Here is a 25304-nt window from a genome sequence, read left to right as displayed (position 1 = left end):
ACATGCTTTGTAAGTAGGAAAACCTGCAAAATCGGCAGTGTTTCAAATACTTGTTCTCCCCACTGTATATACACACACAGCTGAAGTCGGAGTTTACATACACCTTAGCCAAATACATTTAGTTTGTCACAATTCCTGACATTTAATCCTAGTAAAAATTGCCTGTCTTAGGTCAGTTAGGATCACCACTTTATTTTAAGAATGTGAAATGTCAGAATTATTTATGTCAAGCATGTCAAGCAAAGAGGCACTGAGTTTGAAGGTAGGCCTTGAAATACATCCACAGGTACACCTCCAATTGGCTCAAATGATGTCAATTAGCCTATCATAACCTTCTAAAGCCATGACATCATTTTCTTGAATTTTCCAAGCTGTTTAAAGGCACAGTCAACTTAGTGTTTGTAAACTACTGATCCACTGGAATTGTGATAGAGTGAATTATAAATTAAATAATCTGTCTGTAAACAATTGTTGGAAAAATTACTTGTGTCATGCACAAAGTAGATGTCCTAAGTGATTTGCCAAAACTATAGTTTGGTAACAAGAAATTTGTGGAGTGGTTGAAAAACGAGTTTTTCAACCACTTTCAACCTAAGTGTATGTAAACTTCCGACTTCAACTGTACACACACACTACCTCTCTTGATGATGTCATCTTTAACTGCTATGCAGATGACACACAGCTGTACATTTCAATGAAACATGGTGAAGCCCCAAAATAGTCTACCTTGAAAGCCTGCGTTTCAGACATAAGGAAGTGGATGGCGGCAAATGTTCTACTTTTAAACTCGGACAAAACAGAGATGCTAGTTCTAGGTCCCAAGAAACAAAGAGATCTTCTGTTGGATCTAACAATTAATCTTGATGGTTGTACAGTCGTCTCAAGTAAAACTGAAGGACCTCGGCATTATTCTGGACCCTGATCTCTGCTTTGAAGAACATATCAAGAATATTATCAAGAAAAGCTTTTTCTTCATAACATCGCAAAAAATCTGAAACTTTTTGTCCAGAAATGCAGAAAAGCTAATCCATGCTTTTGTCACTTCTAGATTAGACCACTGCAATGCTCTAATCTCGTCTACCTGGACAACCCTAAAACCATAAACAACCTCATAGATGTCATCCTAACTAACTCGGCCTCCAAATACACCTCTGCTGTTTTCAATCAAGATCTCAGCGATCACTGCCTCATTGCCTGCGTCCGGAATGGGTCCGCGGTCAAACGACCACCCCTCATCACTGTCAAAAGCACCCTAAAACATTTCAGCGAGCAGGCCTTTCTAATCGACCTGGCCCGGGTATCCTGGAAGGATATTGACATTCTGTCAGTACAGGATGCCTAGTTATTTTTTAAAAGTGCTTTCCTCACCATCTTAAATAAGCATGCCCCGTTCAAAAAATGTAGAACTAAGAAAATATATAGCCCTTGGTTCACCCCAGACCTGACTGCCCTTGATCAGCACAAAAACATCCTGTGGCGTTCTGCATTAGCATCGAATAGCCCCCGAGATATGAAACTTTTCAGGGAAGTTCGGAACCAATATACACAGGCAGTTTGAAAAAGCTAACCTTTGCTTTCCTAACAGAAATTTGCATCCTGTAGCACAAACTCCAAAAAGTTCTGGGACACTGTAAAGTCCATGGAGAATAAGAGCACCTCCTCCCAGCTGCCCACTGCACTGAGGCTAGGAAACACTGTCACCACCGATAAATCTACAATAGAGAATTTCAATAAGCATTTGTCTACGGCTGGCCATGCTTTCCACCTGGCTACCTCTACCCCAGTCAATAGTTCTGCACCCCTCACAGCAACTTTCCCAAGCCTCCCCCATTTCTCCTTCACCCAAATCCAGATAGCTGATGTTCTGCAAAATCTGGACCCCTACAAATCAGCTGGGCTAGACAATATGGACCCTCTTAAATTATCTGCAGCAATTGTTGCAACCCCTATTACTAGCCTGTTCAACCTCTCTTTTGTATCGTCTGAGATCCCTAAAGACTAGAAATCTGCCGCAGTCATCCCCCTCTTCAAAGGGGGAGACACACTAGACCCAAACTGTTACAGACCTATATCTATCCTACCCTGCCTATCTAAAGTCTTCAAAAGCCAAGTTAACAAACAGATCACCGACCATATCGAATCCCACCGTACCTTCTCCGCTATGCAATCTGGTTTCCGAGCTGGTCATGGGTGCACCTCAGCCAAGCTCAAGGTCCTAAATGATATCATAACTGCCATCGATAAAAAACAATACTGTGCAGCCGTCTTCATCGACCTGGCCAAGGCTTTCGACTCTGTCAATCACCACATTCTTATCGGCAGACTCAACAGCCGTGGCTTCTCAAATTACTGCCTCGTCTGGTTCACCAACTACTTCTCAGATAGAGTTCAGTGTGTCAAATCGGAGAGCCTGTTGTCCGGACCTCTGGCAGTCTATGGGGGTGCCACAGGGTTCAATTCTCGGGCCGACTCTCTTCTCGGGCCGACTCTCTTCTCTGCTGCTGGTGATTCTCTGATCCACCTCTACGCAGACGACACCATTCTGTATACTTCTGGCCCTTCTTTGGATACTGTGTTAACAAACCTCCAGACGATCTTCAATGCCATACAACACTCCTTCCGTGGCCTCCAACTGCTCTTAAATGCAAGTAAAACTAAATGCATGCTCTTCAACCGATTGCTGCTCGTACCCGCCCGCCCGTCTAGCATCACTACTCTGGACGGTTCTGACTTAGAACATATGGACAACTACCTAGGTGTCTGGTTAGACTGTAAACTCTCTTTCCAGACTCACATTAAGCATCTCCAATCCAAAATTAAATCTAGAATCGGCTTCCTATTTCGAAACAAAGAATCCTTCACTCATGCCGCCAAACATACCCTCGTAAAACTGACTATCCTACCGATCCTTAACTCACAAAATAGCCTCCAACACTCTCCTCAGCAAATTGGATGTAGTCTATCACAGCGCCATCCATTTTGTCACCAAAGCCCCATATACTACCTACCACTGCGACCTGTACGCTCTCATTGGCTGGCCCTCGCTTCATATTCGTCGCCAAACCCACTGGCTCCAGGCCATCTATAAGTCTTTGCTAGGTAAAGCCCTGCCTTATCTCAGCTCACTGGTCACCATAGCAGCACCCACCCGTAGCACGCGCTCCAGTAGGTATATTTCACTGGTCATCCACAAAGCCAGCTCCTCCTCTGGCCGCCTTTTCTTCCAGTTCTCTGCTGCCAATGACTGAAACGAATTGCAAAAATCACTGAAGCTGGAGACACATATCTCCCTCACTAACTTTAAGCATCAGCTGTCAGAGCAGCTTACCGATCATTGTACCTGTACACAGCCCATCTGTAAATAGCCCACCCAACTACCTCATCCCCATATTGTTATTTATTTTTTGCTCCTTTGCACCCCAGTATCTCTACTTGCACATTCATCTTCTGCACATCTATCACTCCAGTGTTTAATTGCTAAATTGTAATTATTTTGCCACTATGGCCTATTTATTGCCTTACCTCCCTAATCTTACTACATTTGCACACACTGTACGTTTGTTTATCCCATGTGTAACTCTGTGTCGCACTGATTTGCTTTATCTTGGCCAGGTCGCAGTTGTAGATGAGAACAAGTTCTCGACTGGCCTACCTGGTTAATAAAGTTGAAAAAAAAAATATGAAAAAAAATAAAGCACTAAATAAAGTTAAGTTAGTGTGAAAGCCTCTTACGGATCAGCCCGTTTTTGCGCCTAATTTTCGCCTAAAATGACATACCCAAATCTAAACACTGCTGCTAAAATCTTGACAAGAACCCCAAAAAATGTGATCATATTACTCCAGTGCTAGCCTCTACACAGGCTTCCTGTTAAGGCTAGGGCTGATTTCAAGGTTTTACTGCTAACCTACAAAGCATTACATGGGCTTGCTCCTACCCATCTCTCCAATCTGGTCCTGCGTTAACACCTACACCTGCGCTACGGTCACAAGACGCAAGCCTCCTTATTGTCCCGAGAATTTCTAAGCAACAGCTGGAGGCAGGGCTTTCTCCTATAGAGCTCAATTTTTATGGAATGGTCTGCCTACCCATGTGAGAGACGAGTAGGTCCTAACCTGTACCCCAACACATTGACTCGGTACCAATAGCCCCTGTATATAGCCTAGTTATTGTTATGGAATTGTCTTGTGTTACTTTTGGATATATAAAAAAAAAAAAGTTTATTTAGTAAATATTTTCTTAACTCTATTTATTGAACTGCATTGTTGGTTAAGGGCTCGTAAGTAAGCACTTCACGGTAAGGTGAAGTGCATACACCTGTTGTATTCGGCGCATGTGACAAATACAATTTGATGATTGTGGAGGAGATCTTCGTGGGCTATACTCAGCCTTGTCTCAGGGTAGTAAGTTCGTGGTCTGTTGATCCCTCTAGTGGTGTGGGGGCTCTGCTTTGGCAAAGTGGGTGGGGTTATATCCTGCCTGGTTGGCCCTGTCTGGGGGTATCGTCGGACGGGGCCACAGTGTCCTTCAACCCCCCGTCTTAGCCTCCAGTATCTCCAGCCGCAATAGTCTATGTACCGGAGGGCTAGGGTCAGTCTGGTACATCTGGTGTAATTGTCCTGTCTTATCTGGTGTCCTGTGTGAATTTAAGTATGCTCCCTCTAATTCTCTCTCTCCCCCCAGAGGACCGTAGCCCTAGGACCATGCCTCAGAACTACCTGCCTGATGACTCCTGGCTGTCCCCAGTCCACCTGGCCGTGCTGCTGCTCCAGTTTCAACTGTTCTGCCTGCGGCTATGGAACCCTGACCTGTTCACCGGACGTGCTACCTTGTCCCGGACCTGAGGTTTTGACTATCGCACCTGCTGTCTCGATCTCTGAATTCTCGGCTATGAAAAGCCAACTGACATTTACTCCGGAGGTACTGACCTGTTGCACTCTCTACAACCACTGATTATTATTTGACCCTGCTGGTCATCTATGAACGTTTGAACATCTTGAAGAACAATCTGGCCTTAATGACCATGTACTCTTTTAATCTCCACCCGGAACAACCACCCCTCAGAGCCTGGTTCCTCTCTAGGTTCCTGCCTTTCTAAGGAGTTTTTCCTAGCCACCGTGCTTCTACATATGCATTGCTTGCTGTTTGGGGTTTTAGGCTGAGTTTCTGTATAGCACTTTGACATCTGCTGACGTAAAAAGGGCTTTATAAATACATTGAGTTCTCATCACGTTAGATGTTGCAAGCATTCTATTAATATATTAGGAGAAAAGGTACTGAAAAGGGGAACAGGCATAATAAGATAAACATCTCTATTACTGAAGAAGGCAGGGGATTCCCCTTTTGGTTGAACCACAGTGTGACAGCGTGGGCTGCAAAACTGCATGGGGAATTTACCCAGCACCCACAAGCAGGGTTCCCCTGTCTGCCTTCCTTTGACATCATCAGCAAGAAACATAGGAAGAATGACTAAGCACAGCTCAAACCTTAACCCCAAATGGATGAGTCTAGGATTTGGGGAGGGTAAGCTTGATCCTAGATCTGTGCCTAAGCAAGGGCTCTGACCTCATCTCTGTGTGCCAGCTGCCGTCTGGCTCTGACCTCATCTCCAAGTGCCAGCGCTGCTCGTCATCCCGCTGTCTCTTCAGCACAGCCTTCTGCTTCTGTTTCCTCAGTTTGCCCTCTTGCAGCTTCCTGGCCCGATTACTGGGCTTGATCTCCACCGGCAGCTCTGGGTTCACCTTCTTCTACAGAAGGGGATGGAAGGGATAGTAAACAATGTCAAGAGCTGTCATACATACATACACACATACATACCACACACCCAGTGAGTGAGTAGCAGACTCTCCAACTGAGAGGTAGGCCTATAGCCATCATCCAAATAAATAATTATATGATGTGTCAAGGTATACATAATTCAACGGATGACCAAATTACAAGGGGGCTACAGGACATCAAGCAATGTCTACATCCTGCCTAAATAAATTCTGCCATCTAGTGGCGCTAGTTTTGCAGTAACTTGACATTATTGCTTGTACAACAGGTCACAGGGTTCAATGCCTAAGTTACAGTCAATTAATTTCGGCAGTACAATAAGTGCATTGTAGTACGTAGCTGCTAGCTCTAGAAACATCTTGCGAAAAGATAGTACTATATACGATGCATTTTCTTACCTTGTACTGCAGCCGGTGCCTGCGTCCCTTCAGGTGCATGTCTTTAGCATTGGGGTCATTGAAACTGCATTCACAGAGTTTACAGTGGAAGCGAATTACCTTCCCATCATCATTACGCACCTGAGGAAAAAAATGTAAACTTGCATTACAACATACCATAACCTTAGTATCTTTAACCTTTTCTCAATAGGGGGTGCTGTTTTCACTTTGTAAAAAATTAGTTCCCAAATTAAACTGCCTCGTACTCAATTCTTGCTCGTACAATATGCATATTATTATTACTATTGGATAGAAAACACTCTAGTTTCTAAAACCGTTTGAACTATATCTGTGAGTAAAACAGAACTCAAGTTGGAGCAATCTTCCTGTCAGCAAGTGAGAAATCTGAAATCAGGCAATCTGTTCCAGGGTCGGTTTATTAATTTGCATGTATTCTATTGGTCGACATGCACTGCATACGCCTTCCCCTGGATGTCAGCAAGCAATGAGAATTGGAATGGAGTTGCTAGGCAGATCTGAGGCCATATAAATGGGCTTGGAACCGGGGGTGCAGCCTTTTCAACATTCGCCATGGCGCAAGACAGACCTCAGGATTGCGTTCTGGAAAGCTCCCGTTATAGGCCTTAGATATATCCGGCTCTGATTGTATTCGATATAGGTGTTAAAGACATCATAATGTTGTTATTTTAAACCGAGTTATATCAGTTTATATCAGTATATTGCGATTTTCGGATATTTCTTAGTGCTGCGTTATAGTGAGTTGGACACGTCTTCGCCACATGGCTAATGTTTACTGCTAATTCCAAAGTTGAAGGCGACAATCTACAACCGAGCAACGATTCCTCTGGACAAAGGACAACTTGCCCAAGATTCTGATGGGAGCTCATCAAAAAGTAAGAAGTATTTATGATGTTAATTCGTTGTTCTGTTGAAAAATGTAAATCTACTATTCCGCCATTAATTTCGGTGCGGTCTCGCTTTAACGCACGCTGTATGTCGTAGTAACGTTAATTTTAAAAATCTAACACAGCGGTTGCATTAAGAACTAATGTATCTTTCATTTGCTGTCCAACCTGTATTTTTTAGTCAAGTTTATGATTAGTTACTGATTAGATTAGGTGCCTCTCCCAAGATTTCTCCCGACATTTTGTTTGCATTTTGGCTACTATTCATATTGTATAACCACGATTTGTGCCGCTAAATATGCACATTTTCGAACAAACTCTATATGTATTGTGTAATATGATGTTATAGGACTGTCATCTGAAGAAGTTTGAGAAGGTTAGTGAAAAAATTAATATCTTTTGCTGGTTTATTCGTTATCGCTATTGTTGGTTTGAATCAATGCTGTTGTGTGGTTGGCTATTGTAGTAAGCTAATATAATGCTATATTGTGTTTTCGCTGTAAAACACTTAAAAAATCTGAAATATTGGCTGGATTCACAAGATCTTTGTTTTTCATTTGCTGTACGCTGTGTATTTTTCATAAATGTTTTATGATGAGTATTTAGGTAATTCACGTTGGTCTCTGTAGTTATTCTAGTTGCTTTGGTGAGAGTTGTGATGGTGGCTGCAATGTAAAACTATGATTTATACCTGAAATATGCACATTTTTCTAACAAAACATATGCTATACAATAAATATGTTATCAGACTGTCATCTGATGAAGTTGTTTCTTGGTTAGTGACTATTTATATCTTTATTTGGTCGAAATTGTGATAGCTACCTATGCAGGGAAAAATGGTGGGAAAAAAAAGTTGTGTCTTTTGCTATCGTGGTTAGCTAATAGAAATACATATTGTGTCTTCCCTGTAAAACATTTTAAAAATCAGAAATGATGGCTGGATTCACAAGATGTGTATCTTTCATCTGGTGTCTTGGACTTGTGATTTAATGATATTTAGATGCTAGTATTTACTTGTGACGCTATGCTAGGCTATGCTAGTCAGCTTTTTTACTGATGGGGGTGCTCCCGGATCCGGGATTGTGATGAAGTAGAAGTTAACATGGTTAGTGAATCAATGAAATAAATAAGAAATAAATTATCTCCTACCTCCTCCACATAGTCATGTCCTACAGGCTGGACGTTGCCCTGCCTCCCCACTCCATCCCCGTCCTCATCGTCACTCGTGGTCTCACTCTTTGACGCTGTTGCTGACTGCTTGGCCTCATTCTCCTTGGCTACTGGAGGGGTGGCCGGCTTGTTGGCTGTCAAGAGAAAGGCCAAATATAAGTATGGAGCATTTTTGCATTGTAGTTTGAGTCTAAAATTACTGCTTAAATTAAACATTATTGGTTTATTCTGTCAGCACAGATATCATAATTCCAACTAATAAACACTGATTCCTTGGAAGACTTACCAAGGAGGGTTATTTTGGGTGCGACTGGCTTCTTCACAGGTGCTGGGGCCTTGGTGGCGTTTACGACCACTAGTTTGGGTGGCGCTACCGGGTCAGTTGCCGTAACAATGATAGGGGTTGTCTTCCCAGCTGTCGACGTTGAGATAATTGGAGCATTGTTCACTAAAACAGGCTCAGTTGAAGGTATAGGTTTGCCTAGTTTGGTGTGGAGCTTCACCACCTACACAGCATTAAGAGGGAGAGAAATAAAACTAAGGCATGGACGATACCAGTATCGCAATAGTTTTTCCATGGCAAAAACGAAAACACGAAGGAGACCAAACTCTTTGGTCCTTTAAAAACCTGCTGTATGTAAAATATTGTGCTATAGCTTGGAAAAGAAATACATGTGACTCTGGATGACAACATGATGTTTGTTTCCAACATTAGGGCTGTTTTCCTAAAGAAGTTAAATCTGCTTTGTGTTTTGTTTCCTTGCCACGATACTAACGAGTATCGTGATACTAGTATCGTCCCCGGCCCTAAATAAAACATCATAATACATTGTGAGGTGGACTCCCTGAAAAACATTGGCAACTGTTACGGAGTGGGCTATACTGGCTAAATAAAATAAAAAGTAACAACAAAATGGATGTCACATAAATACCTGATTAAAAAGTGTTATACTAAAAGACATACCAACGTGTGACTGTCACAGACCTGATCTAGACAAATTAGCTAGCTAAACGGTACATCAATTAGCTAGCTAGTTGCCTGATGTTACTCCTCCTGTCAGTGCAGCTGTGCTGACCTTCTGGTGCTTGGCCCCTCGGATATGGGCAGCGTACGCGTCTACGCCAGTGCAGGCAATGTCACATAGTTCACAGCGTAGCTGGGTCTGAATCCCCCGGGGCCCGTTGCTCCCCCCCGCGCTGCCAGACTTCAGAGCTGCATCCTTCTTCTTGTGCTTCTGGCCCTCGAGGTGCTCTCGATACGTCTGCAGAGAAAACAATTCAACAACAGTTAATTCAACTTATCTACAAAAGCAAACCTTCAACCACAACAACAACAAAAACTGTACATCCTGTGTTGCTACAGTATGTCTCCTCTTAGGCACTTTGCATGTTTAACTGTTGTATGTTAAAATACTGTACATTCATTTGACTCTAAAGTGCTTATGTACATTGCCAGCAAATAACCTGTCTCTCATAATGCATCATCCACAAAGCACCGCTACCTGCGGTCCAGCACAGCTGATCTTGCAGATGTCGCAGTAGTGCAGCTGGGGTTGCTTGGGCGGCCCTTTCGGCTTCTGAAGCTTGTTCTGGTGGAACATGGGCTTCTTGTAGGCGTTGACCGTGGGAGCGGTCACCATGTTGCTGCCCGCGTTGCTCCAGGAGGAGCTGGTGAGCTGCTTGGGAGGCGGATGGGACTGCTGGGGGGGCGGCTGGGGCTGAGGAGGAGGAAGCTGGGCAGGCTGGTAGTACGAGGGGGTGGAAGTGTAACCACTTGAATCATAGGTAGAGTAGCTGACGCCTGAGAGGTAAACAAATGGAGAGTTGAGACGGGGCAGAAGGTGGGGGGGGTGGGGGGGTCACACTGTAAAAACATACGCTGTGACAAATATATACACTGCTCAAAAAAATAAAGGGAACACTTAAACAACACAATGTAACTCCAAGTCAATCACACTTCTGTGAAATCAAACTGTCCACTTAGGAAGCAACACTGATTGACAATAAATTTCACATGCTGTTGTGCAAATGGAATAGACAACAGGTGGAAATTATAGGCAATTAGCAAGACACCCCCAATAAAGGAGTGGTTCTGCAGGTGGTGACCACAGACCACTTCTCAGTTCCTATGCTTCCTGGCTGATGTTTTGGTCACTTTTGAATGCTGGCGGTGCTTTCACTCTAGTGGTAGCATGAGACGGAGTCTACAACCCACACAAGTGGCTCAGGTAGTGCAGCTCATCCAGGATGGCACATCAATGCGTGCTGTGGCAAGAAGGTTTGCTGTGTCTGTCAGCGTAGTGTCCAGAGCATGGAGGCGCTACCAGGAGACAGGCCAGTACATCAGGAGACGTAGGAGGGCAACAACCCAGCAGCAGGACCGCTACCTCCGCCTTTGTGCAAGGAGGATTAGGAGGAGCACTGCCAGAGCCCTGCAAAATGACCTCCAGCAGGCCACAAATGTGCATGCTCAAACGGTCAGAAACAGACTCCATGAGGGTGGTATGAGGGCCCGACGTCCACAGGTGGGGGTTGTGCTTACAGCCCAACACCGTGCAGGACGTTTGGCATTTGCCAGAGAACACCAAGATTGGCAAATTCGACACTGGCGCACGGTGCTCTTCACAGATGAAAGCAGGTTCACACTGAGCACATGTGACAGACGTGACAGAGTCTGGAGACGCCGTGGAGAACGTTCTGCTGCCTGCAACATCCTCCAGCATGACCGGTTTGGCGGTGGGTCAGTCATGGTGTGGGGTGGCATTTCTTTGGGGGGCCGCACAGCCCTCCATGTGCTCGCCAGAGGTAGCCTGACTGCCATTAGGTACTGAGATGAGATCCTCAGACCCCTTGTGAGACCATATGCTGGTGCGGTTGGCCCTGGGTTCCTCCTAATGCAAGACAATGCTAGACCTCATGTGGCTGGAGTGTGTCAGCAGTTCCTGCAAGAGGAAGGCATTGATGCTATGGACTGGCCCGCCCGTTCCCCAGACCTGAATCCAATTGAGCACATCTGGGACAACATGTCTCGCTCCATCCACCAACGCCACGTTGCACCACAGACTGTCCAGGAGTTGGCGGATGCTTTAGTCCAGGTCTGGGAGGAGATCCCTCAGGAGACCATCCGCCACTTCATCAGGAGCATGCCCAGGCGTTGTAGGGAGGTCATACAGGCACGTGGAGGCCACACACACTACTGAGCCTCATTTTGACTTGTTTTAAGGACATTACATCAAAGTTGGATCAGCCTGTAGTGTGGTTTTCCACTAATTTTGAGTGTGACTCCAAATCCAGACCTCCTTGGGTTGATAAATTTGATTTCCATTGATAATTTTTGTGTGATTTTGTTGTCAGCACATTCAACTATGTAAAGAAAAAAGTATTTAATAAGAATATTTCATTCATTCAGATCTAGGATGTGTTATTTTAGTGTTCCCTTTATTTTTTTGAGCAGTGTATATTTCACAAAGGTTGATTCTTGGCTGTGTGGGGATAAGCTCTTGTTCTTACCAGAGTAGGTGCCAGCTGTGGAGCTGAAGGACGAGCAGGGGGTGTAAGACGAGATGGGGGGCTGCTGTACACTGGTGGACACTGGGTAGATGTTGTAGCTGGTGGACACTGAGCTGGCAGGGGCCAGAGGCTTTAAAGTTGTGACATGCCTCTGTGGTGGTGGTGGCTGGCTGTATACTGTGCTGACTGGACTGTAGCCACTCTTCACGCCTACAGGGAAGGAAACCATCACAGAGTGTTGTTTAACAGGCTTGGCTCCAATTCAACGATACTCAATACACTGGCTTTTGTAGTACACCAGCAGCCAAGTTCTTTTGCACAGTGTAGGTGTTTAAACGAATAGTGTATAACACAGTAAAAAACGATGTACTGTCAGACGAGAGAACATTTCAAATGAATTAGTGGCTTCTGTATTAGAGTGTTATGACTGTTTGTGTGCGATTATGCGTGGGAAGAAGGTTGGCAATGACTCACCTGTCTGGTAGTAAGCTTCTGTTGGTGTCCGCTGGGCTGGTGCTATACTCGTCTGGTAGTACTGCTTAGTCTCATAACTAGTGGCTGGAGGCAGGCGTCCGTAACTGTAGTTATCCTGAAAGGTTGTTTTACAGCATGAACATGGATGGCAGAAAAGTGTAAATAGTATGCAAAATAGATTGTGACTTTAACAATCTAAAATTCTCCCCATGTACTTGCATTTATATACAATAGAAAAGGTTGGTGACCACTGAGCTGAGTCAAGCAAGCCGAGATCTACCGCACAGATTTTTAAAACATGACTTAACTAACATTAACATAATAAAAGCTGTTCTGTAGGAATGAGGTTTGTGCAGTAGGCCTAATACATTATCACATCATATTGGCTATATGCATGGTCTTCCAATATTGCTCCTTATTAGACCACATTATACTTCAAAAGTCGAGCTTTGATATACAAAATAGATCACTTGGTGTAGCACTTGTTACGCACAGCGGAGCATAAATTTTAATAATTCGCTTCTTTATTTTACTGGACTGATGGTACCTGCATCTGATGGTCATGGTGCTTTCAAGACAACTGGGAACTCGGGAATAAAAAGGAGGTCAATGATCTTTAGATTGGAAAGTCGGAGCTCTAGAAAGAGGCCCGAATTCCGACTTGGAATTCCGAGTTGGATGACCGTTAAAAGCGATTTTTCCCCCAGTCGGTGAGACTGGCCAGAGCGAGGGCACACCGTCTCCACCTGATGGCGAAACTCGTGTCGCACCGCATCTGCCTCATGCATAAATTCATGTTGTTCCTATGACCGGAGAAAGTGAAATATTCCTCGATTTTAAAATATAGACAACGAGCTGCTGCTAATAATAATAATCAAAACGCAGGGCTAGCGACACGTGTGCACCTACTGCTAATAGCGCAACACACACAGAAAAAGGAGCACAAGCCTTTATCGTTGGCTTTTCTACAGACATTTTTGGTGATCGACTAGGAATTCCTTGACGCTCGACCAGTCGATCGTGATCGACCACTGCAATAGCTAAAACACGACAACAGCATGCAATGGGATGATAAGGAATGGAATTGTGACTTACCGTTTCAGTGTATATCGGTAGCTGGTATGTCTGTGGGGTGGTGGTGGGTTGGGGCGTGGGGTCCGGCTGCCGGTAGCCATAGTCTGGGGGGGCAGGGTGGGTCTGGTAGGCCACCGGGTAGGCAGAGGCAACGGGCCTGGCTGGTTGTGCAGGGGCAGAGGCATAGGAGGCAGTCACTGCATGGGCCACGGCAGGGGCCGGCTGGACATTGTAGCTGGCTGTGGTGGGATGGGCATAGGCTGGTGGAGGCTGAACGCTGTGGGGAGAGAGACAAGATGGAGGGTAGAATGAGGCAAGTGAAAGAAGGAACTTGTCTGTCAGCCCTACATTAAAGACAAAAATTGGTTAAAGAAAATTGTGAAAAATAAAAGTATACCAGTTGAATTTAAGAACCAAAAAAAGTACAGCTGCACCATACAGGTTGCAAAATAGTTGGCAGGAGAATTGATGTGCCGATTCCATGGCACATGGTTTATGAACTGACAAAAACTCTGCCCAGCTCTGCAGATTTTGCTATTTAGAGAATCATTAGATCACTTGTTTTGATACTGCCCATATGTAGCTTTGTTTTGGTCGCAGGTACATGAATGGCTGAAGAATTGCAACATTTACCTGGATCTCTCCAAATAGCACTCCTGGGTGACTTGAAAAGCCATAGGTCAATTGATCAATAATAGTCTTAATAAAAATGTTCATCTTTAATTTACAATCTGTAGAATCTATGAGAATAGAAAGTGAAACATTACAGCACAGTTTAAAAAATATATGGCAATTAGAAATCAAAACTGGAAGGTTTTTAGAGATAGATGGGAGGGGTTGAGGGTAGCTGAAGGGTGGGACTAAAAACAAATTAAAAAAGATAACTAATGTAAAATATTCAGTGTCTGCAAAATGTATATAGTATGTATAAGCTGGAAGTAGAAGCATAAGTGTTGTTGTCCATTAGTTTACTCCACACACACTGCCATCGGAAAGTTCAGACCCTTTGACTTTTTCCACAGTCAGGTTACAGCCTTATTCTAAAATGTATTAAATAGTTTTTTCCCCCCACTCAATCTAGACACAATACCCCATAACGAACAAAGCAAAAACAGTTTTTTTTTTAAATGTTTGCTAATTTATTAAAAAAATGAAAAATGGAAATATGACATTGACATAAGTATTCAGACCCTTCACTCAGTACTTTGTTGAAGCACCTTTGGCAGTGATTACAGCCTCGAGTCTTCTTGGGTATGACGCTACAAGCTTGGCAAACCTGTATTTGGGGATTTTCTCCCATTCTTCTCTGCAGATACTCTCAAGCATGGTCAGGTTGTAAGGCGAGCGTTGCTGCAACGCTATTTCCAGGTCTCCCCAGAGATGTACGATTGGGTTCAAGTCCAGGCTCTTGCTGGGCCACACAAGGACATTCAGAGACTTGTCCAGAAGCCACTCCTGCGTTGTCTTGGCTGTGTGATAAGGGTCGTTGTCCTGTTGGAAGGTGAACCTTCACCCCAGTCGGAGGTCCTGAGCACTTTGGAGCAGGTTTTCATCAAGGATCTCTGTACTTTGCTCCATTCAACTTTGCCTCTGTCCTGACTAATCTCCCAGTCGCTGAAAAACATCCCCACAGCATGATGCTGCAACCACCATGCTTCACCTTAGGGATGGTGCCAGGTTTCCTCCAGATGTGATGCTTGGCATTCAGGCCAAAGAGTTCAATCTTGGTTTCATCAGACCAGAGAATCTTGTTTCTCATGGTCAGAGGCCTTTGGGTGCCTTTTGGCAAACTACAAGCAGAGCTGTCATTTGCTGTTTATTGAGGAGTGGCTTCCGTCTGGCCACAATACCATAAAGGCCTGATTGGTGGAGTGCTGCAGAGATGGTTGTCCTTCTGGAAGGTTCTCCCATCTCCACAGAGGAACTCTAGAGCTCTGTCAGAATGACCATCAGGTTCTTGGGTCACCTCCCTGAGTCTTGGTGGTTCCAAACTTCTTCCATTTAAGAATGATGGAGGCCACTGTGTTCTTGGGGACCTTCAATGCTGCATACATTTTTTGGCACCCTTCCCCAGATCTGTGCCTCGACACAATCCTGTCTCAGCGCTCGATACACGTGTGTGTATGTAGCACCACTCAAAAGTTTGGACACAGCTACTGATTCAAGGGGTTTTCTTTATTTTTTACTATTTTCTACATTGTAGAATAATAGTGAAGACATCAAAACTATAAAATAACACATATGGAATCGTGTAGTAACCAAATCAATATATATATTTTATATTTGAGATTAGGGCTGGGCGATATGGCCAAAATCTCATATCCCGATATACAGTGGGGAGAACAAGTATTTGATACACTGCCGATTTTGCAGGTTTTCCTACTTACAAAGCATGTAGAGGTCTGTACTTTTATCATAGGTACACTTCAACTGTGAGAGACGGAATCTAAAACAAAAATCCAGAAAGTCACATTGTATGATTTTTAAGTAATTAATTTGCATTTTATTGCATGACATAAGTATTTGATCACCTACCAACCAGTAAGAATTCCGGCTCTCACAGACCTGTTAGTTTTTCTTTAAGAAGCCCTCCTGTTCTCCACTCATTACCTGTATTAACTGCACCTGTTTGAACTCGTTACCTGTATAAAAGACACCTGTCCACACACTCAATCAAACAGACTCCAACCTCTCCACAATGGCCAAGACCAGAGAGCTGTGTAAGGACATCAGGGATAAAATTGTAGACCTGCACAAGGCTGGGATGGGCTACAGGACAATAGGCAAGCAGCTTGGTGAGAAGGCAACAACTGTTGGCGCAATTATTAGAAAATGGAAGAAGTTCAAGATGACGGTCAATCACCCTCGGTCTGGGGCTCCATGCAAGATCTCACCTCGTGGGGCATCAATGATCATGAGGAAGGTGAGGGATCAGCCCAGAACTACACGGCAGGACCTGGTCAATGACCTGAAGAGAGCTGGGACCACAGTCTCAAAGAAAACCATTAGTAACACACTACGCCGTCATGCATTTGCCTACAGCACACACTGCCCTGTTTTTAGACATTGTTGAGCCACCTATCTACTGAAACATCAGTCTAAGTTTTCAAAAATGACTCAAGGAGGAGTACTGAAATAAGAACACACCACCCACAATAAAGCAACACTGCAGACTACAGCACTCCACATTTAAAGGATGGAAAATCTATTTTCTGCCGAATATGCAATGCCAAAAGGATGACCTTGCAAACATAAAGCAACAGACCGCCTTCCCGACACAGGCATTCTAAAATCACCTTTGTCAGCATTTTGTCTGGAATAACCACGATTTGTTTCATGAGGGACAAGGAAAGATCAAAGTAATGGATTATGGGCGGAATAAATACAAATTAAATCTGTGAAAAAAGTTTAGGCTGTTCCTCACTCGTACTGTACTGGTACACAACGGCACAAAGCATTGCAAAATGGAACTGACCAAAGAAAGCAAATGTTCCTATAAAAGGAGAGTGCAGTGACATCACAGTCAAGTGAGCCTGATTTATTCTAAAAAAGAATCAAACTGAGAATCTACTGAGAGTGACAGCTGTAGAATGAGCTGGCAACTAGCAGCTCTAAGCTGCCATGTAAACATCAGGGAATAGTGTAAAAAAAAATCTATGGTGATAGTTAAAAACAAGGCAACAGTAAACATGTCGTCCCCCACAAATGCTGCAGCCCCCCCCCCCCCCCCCCCCAGGCCAATTGAGATATTGCGTGTGACTAACATTTCAGGTAATTACTATAGCTCCCATCTTGGGTCAATCAGTGTCATTTTTGTAAATGCCGGATCTCTATGGCAAGACGCATCATTCACCCAAGTTTGGACAAAATCGGCCAGCACAGTGTGATGAACTACTATAGTATGGAAGAAAAAAAAGAACAAAAGTCCATTCACCGATTTCATCATGTGGGACAACAAAGTATTCTAACTAGTGATGCACCAATGAGACATTTTTGGCCGATACCGACATCCAACATTTTCCTTGCCCAAAAAATACGATACCGATATTTAAAATTTTTGCGACCTTTTAAGCATTCTAGTACAGTTAAATAGTTAACACACACACACGGACGCAGCGGTCTAAGGCACTGCATCTCAGTGCAAGAGACGTCACTACAGTCCCTGGTTCGATTCCAGGCTGTATCACATCTGGCCGTGATTGGGAGTCCCATTAGGGCGGCGCACAATTGGCCCAGCGTCGTCTGGGTTTGGCTGGTGTAGGCCGTCATTGCAAATAAGAATTTGTTCTTAACTGACTTGCCTAGTTAAATTAAGGTTACCCACACAGACACACACACCAACCACACTGACAAAAAAGTTATTTTATTGGCATTTACGTATGTCCCCATTACCAGTAAAGCATAATCAAAACCTATTTATTTTACTTACTTGCTGTGCTGTTTCGTTGTTCAGTCGTTAGCTAGCTAACTATATAGCTAGGTGTCATCTAAAATAACCCTAATTTAAAAGACAGTTCTTATTTGATTAATGGTGGTCGGACCCATCCATGTGAAGCTAGCCACAATAGTGGACTTTGCAGTTAGCCTTCAAAGTAAAAGTATGGCATAATTCTACTATTGTATTCATTTGCATCACTGTCAATGACATACTTTAATTTTGAAGGCAAACTGCAAATTCCACTATTGTGCCTAATCCTTATTGTGGCTAGCGTCACAACACATAACCCCGTCCGGTCGAGCTTCACTAGCCAGATGAAGCTAGCTGGCTGCTTATAACCCTGTTGCCCTAAGCTGATGTTAAGTAGCTGGCTAGCTATTTATTTTCATGAACTGAAGTTCAATTTCAATAGGCGAACAACAATACTTACTCACAAGGATTCCTAAATCATTGCTAAGAATAATGAAAATGACTGCTGGAGGTCATTTTGCAGGGCTCTGGCAGTGCTCCTCCTTGCACAAAGGCGGAGGTAGCGGTCCTGCTGCTGGGTTGTTGCCCTCCTACGGCCTCCTCCACGTCTCCTGATGTACTGGCCTGTCTCCTGGTAGCGCCTCCATGCTCTGGACACTACGCTGACAGACACAGCAAACCTTCTTGCCACAGCTCGCATTGATGTGCCATCCTGGATGAGCTGCACTACCTGAGCCACTTGTGTGGGTTGTAGACTCCGTCTCATGCTACCACTAGAGTGAAAGCACCGCCAGCATTCAAAAGTGACCAAAACATCAGCCAGGAAGCATAGGAACTGAGAAGTGGTCTGTGGTCACCACCTGCAGAACCACTCCTTTATTGGGGGTGTCTTGCTAATTGCCTATAATTTCCACCTTTTGTCTATTCCATTTGCACAACAGCATGTGAAATTTATTGTCAATCAGTGTTGCTTCCTAAGTGGACAGTTTGATTTCACAGAAGTGTGATTGACTTGGAGTTACATTGTGTTGTTTAAGTGTTCCCTTTATTTTTTTGAGCAGTGTATAATAACACAGAAATACGAGCCTTAGGTCATTAATATGGTCAAATCCGGGAACTATCATTTAGAAAACAAAACGTTTATTCTCTCAGTGAAATACGTAACCGTTCCGTATTTTATCTAACGGGTGGCATCCCTGTCTAAATATTGCTGTTACATTGCACAACCTTCAATGTTATGGCATAATTATGTACTATTCTGGCAAATTAATTACGGTTTGTTTTAAGAAAGGCATTGATGGTTATGGTTAGGTACACATTGGTGCAACGGCAGTGCTTTTTTCACGAATGCGCTTGTTAAATCATCACCCGTTTGGCGAAGTAGGCTGTGATTCGATGATAAATTAACAGGCACCGCATTGATCATATGCAACGCAGGACAAGCTAGATAAACTTGTAATATCATCAACCATGTGTAGTTATAACTAGTGATTATGATTGATTGTTTTTTATAAGGTTAATGCTAGCTAGCAACTTACCTTGGCTCCTTGCTGCACTCGCGTAACAGGTAGTCAGCCTGCCACGCAGTCTCCTCGTGGAGTGCAATGTAATCGGCCATAATCAGTGTCCAAAAATGCTGATTATCGATGGTTATGAAAACTTGAAATCGGCCCTAATTAAAATCGGCCATTCAGAAGAAATAACACGTAAAAAAACAAAATACTGCATAGTTTCCTAGGAATGCGAAGCGAGGCGGCCATCTCTGCCGGCAGTACAAGATGAGTTTAGGTACGTGGCAACTTCTAAATAAATTAGTCAGCAGTCTTGAAGAATGTTGCCAACTTATTTTACAGTTATAATTAGGGATGCATGATATATCGGCAAACATTTGGGGCGGTTACAGCGTTGGACTAGTAACCGAAAGGTTGCAAGATCGAATCCCCGAGCTGACAAGGTAAAAATCTGTCGTTCTGCCCCTGAATAAGGCGGTTAACCCACTGTTCCTAGGCCAGCATTGAAAATAAGAATTTGTTCTTAACTGACTTGCGTAGTTAAATAAAGGTTAAAAAAATATATAGGAATCGTCCGATATTAGCTAAAAATGCCAACAAAGGTATCGGCCGATATCTAGTTTAACGCCCGATGTGCAAAACCGATGTCAAAGCTGACATGCATACCTATATAACGAAGGTACATGATGTAATGACTCCACGTAAAATTTTGCGCTATACATGCAAACAGCTTTCCTGAACTAGCCCACAATGTCTGCTGATTGAGTAGTCAACAAGTCAAGCAGTCATTTGAAAGTAAAGGTCGACCGATTTAATCTGAATGGCCGATTTTAATTAGGGTCGATTTCAAGTTTTCATAAATAACTTTTTTGCTCGCTTTGAGGACAATACAGTGCCACTGACACGGCCCGCTACCAAAACCTGCCGACTCTCCTTCACTGCAGCCGACGTGAGTAAAACACCCCTATCCACATCGACAGGACAGTAGTGGAGAGGGTAGTAAGTTTTAAGTTCCTCGGCATACACATCACGGACAAACTGAATTCTTCCACCCACACAGACAGCATTGTGAAGAAGGCGCAGCAGCGCCTCTTCAACCTCAGGAGGCTGAAGAAATTTGGCTTGTCACCAAAAGCACGCACAAACTTCTACAGATGCACAATCGAGAGCATCCTGTCGGGCTGTATCACCGCCTGGTACGGCAACTGCTCCGCCCACAACCGTAAGGCTCTCCAGAGGGTAGTGAGGTCTGCACAACGCATCACTGGGGGCAAACTACCTGCCCTCCAGGACACCTACAACACAGGAAGGTCATAAAGATCATCAAGGACAACAACCACCCGAGCCACTGCCTGTTCACCCCGCTATCATCCAGAAGGCGAGGTCAGTACAGGTGCATCAAAGCAGGGACCGAGAGACTGAAAAACAGCTTCTATCTAAAGGCCATCAGAATGTTAAACAGCCACCACTAACATTGAGTGGCTGCTGCCAACATACTGACTCAACTCCAGCTCACTTTAATAATGGAAATTGATCAAAAATGTATCACTAGCCACTTTAAACAATGCCACTTAATATAATGTATATACTGTACTCTATCATCTACTGCATCTTGCCATCTTTATGTAATACATGTATCACTAGCCACTTTAAACTATGCCACTTTATGTTTACATACCCTACATTACTAATCTCATATGTATATACTGTACTCTATATCATCTACTGCATCTTGCCTATGCCGTTCTGTACCATCACTCATTCATATATCTTTATGTACATATTCTTTATCCCTTTACACTTGTGTGTATAAGGTAGTAGTTGTGGAATTGTTAGGTTAGATTACTCGTTGGTTATTACTGCATTGTCGGAACTAGAAGCACAAACATTTCGCTACACTTGCATTAACATCTGCTAACCATGTGTATGTGACAAACAAAATTTGATTTGATCTAAAAGTTGAGTTACCTGAACCTTCGACTCCTTTGAGTTGCTATGAGTCTATACTTAAATGTAAATTCTTAAACCCTTACCGTGTAACTTTACCTGTCTGTCCTCTGTTGTTGCATAACTGTTTGCTGAAATCCATACTTTTAATAAAATGTTAATTCAATCGACTGTTTCCTCATTCTTGCTACTCTAAAATGGCTATTCAGCTCATGTATCAATTGAATCTCAAGAAGGAAACAGTCGGTTTGTATCGGTTGTAGCGGTTTGATCAATGTTTTATTAAGTATGGATTGCATCCGATCTGTCGGCTCTATTCATGGTATTTATATCTGCATCGTTTGGCAACTGAACGTGGCTCAAGTTCAGCAAATTCACTTTGCCCAAAACGTGACAGGTAGATAGTTTCAAAATTATAAAACTGACCAGAAACTCACTTTCAGCTAATTCGTGCGTCCCTGCCGCTAGAAAAAAAGATAGCTAGCCATTATGCCAAAGTAAGATACTGGCTGTTTGTGATTGTTACACAAATAATGTAAGCAAGCTAGCTCGATAACTAATATTTGGCAAATTAATGAGACAGTTTGAAGTTTAATTCTATTCCAAGTGCGAAGCGCTCCTTAGCCGGGCAAGACTGGGACCTGCTTGCCTGGCTACCTAATTTCGCTAGCATATCCATTGCGATGAACTCCCAAGGCCTCGAGCTTGCAATATCGCACCAGCAATGACGCATAGCTACTCATCGCAATAAGACGGGACGACGACTCGAGATGAGTGCATGCTACCCATACCCAGAATCGATGTAATTACCTGTACTGAGGACCGGCACCATGCGTGAATCCATAATAATTGCTTGCAGCCATCTTGGAATCTACTGTACTGGGAGTCGGGGTGTCTGTCACGTGTCCGTCATCTACAATCGCGCGCATGCTTCGACATTTAAAGGGACAATTCGCAGTTGAACAATAACAAAGGAAAGCTTCCGCCTCTGTTTTGATTTGAAGGATGGGCCTGGAGAAATAGAGGGAGCTATGGATGCAAGAACTCCTTTATATAAAAATGATAGTTTTTACCATTATTTGAGGCTATAGTGTTTTTTTAAACATTTACATTGTTTACAAACATTGGAGTAAAACAAGCATATATTTTGGGTTATGATGGGGTACGACAGTTGAACTAAACTCATGAGGCATTAGAAGTTATTTAAGAAATCGACGGGTATATATAATTAAGCTAAAAAAATGGATGTAACAACTGCAGATTTAAATTGTAACTCTAGATGCGCTGGGACAATGTATTTCACCGTTTAAAACTATAGCTATAAATGTGTAGCCTACTCTGTTCGAGTGAAATTCTGTTCTAACAGTATCAGTTTCTCGATACATTGTTGCAATAATAAACCGCTATGTGTGTAGCCAACAGTAGCTTCTGCGACTGAGATCGGGTGGTTTGCATAACCAGGTGCAAAATGTAGGCTATTAGAGATATAGAGGTAAGAATCATGCAAATATCCATCCTAAATAGAATGGTGAAATGTTGTATTGGTAGCCTATCAGTGCACTGTGTAGAGCAAATGAGTTTCAGTTTAAATCAGTTTCAATCCGTATAGGCCTATATAGCTTCTGAACATTTATAGTCTATTCTGTTTAAAATCTACAAGCTGTGCAGAGTCCATACTGATGCAACTAAACTAGTGGTGAACTAAGCGTGTATTAAGGGTCAGACAAGTGCCACATATAAGACCTTATGGTGTGTCCCACTGGCATTGAATGGCCGCCTGCCACCACCACTGCTGCCTAGGGCAGAATGCTCCATAGAGGGAAAGTCCACTACTGCAGCTGGGCATAAAAAGGGGAGAAGGAAGGACAAGAATGGGTGGAGCATAAGCAGCCGGGTGAGAAATGTGTGGATGAAAGGGGGATATGATTGGTGGAGAACTGAAGTGAGAGAGTGAGACTGAATAAGTGAGTGTATGGGGAGGTGATGTGTTGAGTGTAGAGAGAGAGAGAGATGCTGTTGCCAGGGAACAGTCGGCGTAGAGGACCATTCACAGCAGCTCATGGAGTAAAAACACAAAGAGAGACTTGATATATTTGTGGTGTTTTTAGAATAAACAGGCAGATAGGAACAGGAGGAGTATCCCAGTATGGACTGGAATAAACCAACATGAGCAGAGACGATAGTACAGTATAACTGCTGAAGAGGAATTGGCACAGATGAAATAGCTATTATGGGATGGAGAGAGGAGGGATTATCACAAAAGGATTTAGATTATAAATAGAATTACATGGGCAGAATAGACAACCAGAAACAGTCATAATGATACCAGCATTGATGCCTTCAATTTAAAGGGTTGAGTGGAACTCTAAAGGAGCCTGTCACTTCAGTCTTCACGGCCAGTCTCTTTCACATTCTCCTTCCCCAACAGAGGTGGCCAGGGGGGTTTAGGGAACAGAGCTGCCCCCTGTCTTCAGACACCTGCTGCTGCCTTGACACAGGGGATGTAGAGAGAGAGGGGGGCGCCTCACTAGACCCATGCATCAACCCTGGTCTGGAGGATTACAATTCCTAGCTGTCCAATCTTTACATCAGTGAGTAAGGTGGGTGGACGCACAGGGACACACAGACGGACGGAAGAGATTCAAAGGATCTCTTATTGCCCATGTGAGTACTACAGCCGCTCAGACCAGATGCCCTTGCGTTCTTCCTCTACTCTCTTTATGACACACTCCTTGTACAATGTGTGTGTGTGTGTGTGTGTGTGTGTGTGTGTGTGTGTGTGTGTGTGTGTGTGTGTGTGTGTGTGTGTGTGTGTGTGTGTGTGTGTGTGTGTGTGTGTGTGTGTGTGTGTGTGTGTGTGTGTGTGTGTGGTAAATGTATAGTAGCTCATGAAAACCATTTTCTATTACATCAACTCAGTAGGATTAGATGATAAAGGAAGACTGTTTCCATTGTATTCTGCTCTTGCATTTTCCTTGCAGATGCATACTGCACACTGCTATAATTCCTCTTCATTTACTCAAATGCCTGGCAGAATACTGAATACCCTTCCTGCCTACAGGCATAGCCTCCATTTGTATGCCCTCCAGAAAAGTAGTACCATCATTTCATTGTCAGTGTCTTACCTTAAAGTATTAGGATCCTATAAATATCTGTGCATGGACATTATAGTGAGGGCACAAAACAATCCATAGTGTTTAATAAATGAAAGATGCGGGCAATTGATTACTTTGAGCACCTCTCATGCTAGTTTGTTTTTCTTCTTCCCTCCATCGTGATAACATGCCAGCTCTCTTTTCATTTGACAAATTATAGTTTGGATAGGATACTGTATTACTTCACTAGGCATAGACAGTTGGGTGTAGGAGGGTATGCAAATTATTCTGGCCACACAATAAGGCTCACGGTTGCACACTCAATCGAAGTGACATGTTTTGTGGGTTATGGCTGGGGTATTCTGCTATGCCCTTGGATATAAAGGACACTTCCCTATAGCCTCTGAGAGTGTGTATGGTGTAGATGTATACATTATATATATAGAGCCTGACCTACCTAACCACTAATCTTTGACAATTAATATGATTTTACAAAGACATTATAAAAACATAGTACATCTTACAATTCATTTGAAAGTATTGCCGGACAACAACATGATGTAAACAATCATTGAAACATTGTTATGTGTGTAGAACATTGCCTTACAAATCGTAGTGTTATCTCCTTATTTATTTTTGCTGTATTTGTGTTGTGTGAATTCTCAGAGTAAGTGTTGCCACTTACCCACAGATCGGTACTGTACTTAAGGGGCCCTCCGTCAGTGTATATGTTTCTATAAATATGTCCACAGCTGACCTAGGGAACTTACTGTATGTCACTCAGTACACCCCCAGTCAGGCTTTGTTGATTTTCCACATGAGTGAAGAGGTACAAAGAGAGGAGGACTTCAGTTCCATTAAACAACATCGGTCCCATTCTAATGCAATGAACCATACAACCTCAGCAGTAAATATACTGTGTATCTATCTGACTCTTAATAACATTACATTGCCTCTTTCTTATTCAACACCGTGGATGATGGTAATGAAAACTGAAACCTACGTTACACTTACAAATTTCCCTCAAAAACAGAATGTC

At 43.4% G+C, this 25304-nt stretch overlaps 1 protein-coding gene across 1 annotated transcript in view; it reads right to left on the bottom strand.

Moving 5' to 3' along the window:
- Positions 1 to 22062, bottom strand: part of LOC120053756 (zinc finger RNA-binding protein-like) — a 32580-nt gene extending 10518 nt beyond the window's left edge. Inside the window, exons 1-10 of the mRNA XM_039000980.1 lie at positions 21981 to 22062; positions 13326 to 13581; positions 12231 to 12345; positions 11757 to 11966; positions 9749 to 10047; positions 9323 to 9508; positions 8533 to 8752; positions 8226 to 8380; positions 6172 to 6291; positions 5564 to 5745 (exon numbers count right to left, since the gene is read on the bottom strand). Coding sequence (XP_038856908.1) covers positions 5564 to 5745; positions 6172 to 6291; positions 8226 to 8380; positions 8533 to 8752; positions 9323 to 9508; positions 9749 to 10047; positions 11757 to 11966; positions 12231 to 12345; positions 13326 to 13581; positions 21981 to 22033 — 1796 coding nt within the window. The 5' untranslated portion in view covers positions 22034 to 22062. The remainder of the gene's footprint in view (positions 1 to 5563; positions 5746 to 6171; positions 6292 to 8225; positions 8381 to 8532; positions 8753 to 9322; positions 9509 to 9748; positions 10048 to 11756; positions 11967 to 12230; positions 12346 to 13325; positions 13582 to 21980) is intronic.
- Between the last annotated feature and the right edge of the window lie 3242 nt (positions 22063 to 25304).

Source organism: Salvelinus namaycush, chromosome 9, assembly GCF_016432855.1.
Source record: "Salvelinus namaycush isolate Seneca chromosome 9, SaNama_1.0, whole genome shotgun sequence".
Lineage (NCBI taxonomy): Eukaryota > Metazoa > Chordata > Actinopteri > Salmoniformes > Salmonidae > Salvelinus > Salvelinus namaycush.
The sequence above is the reverse complement of the archived record's forward strand: the minus strand, read 5'-3'. Positions and strand labels throughout refer to the sequence as shown.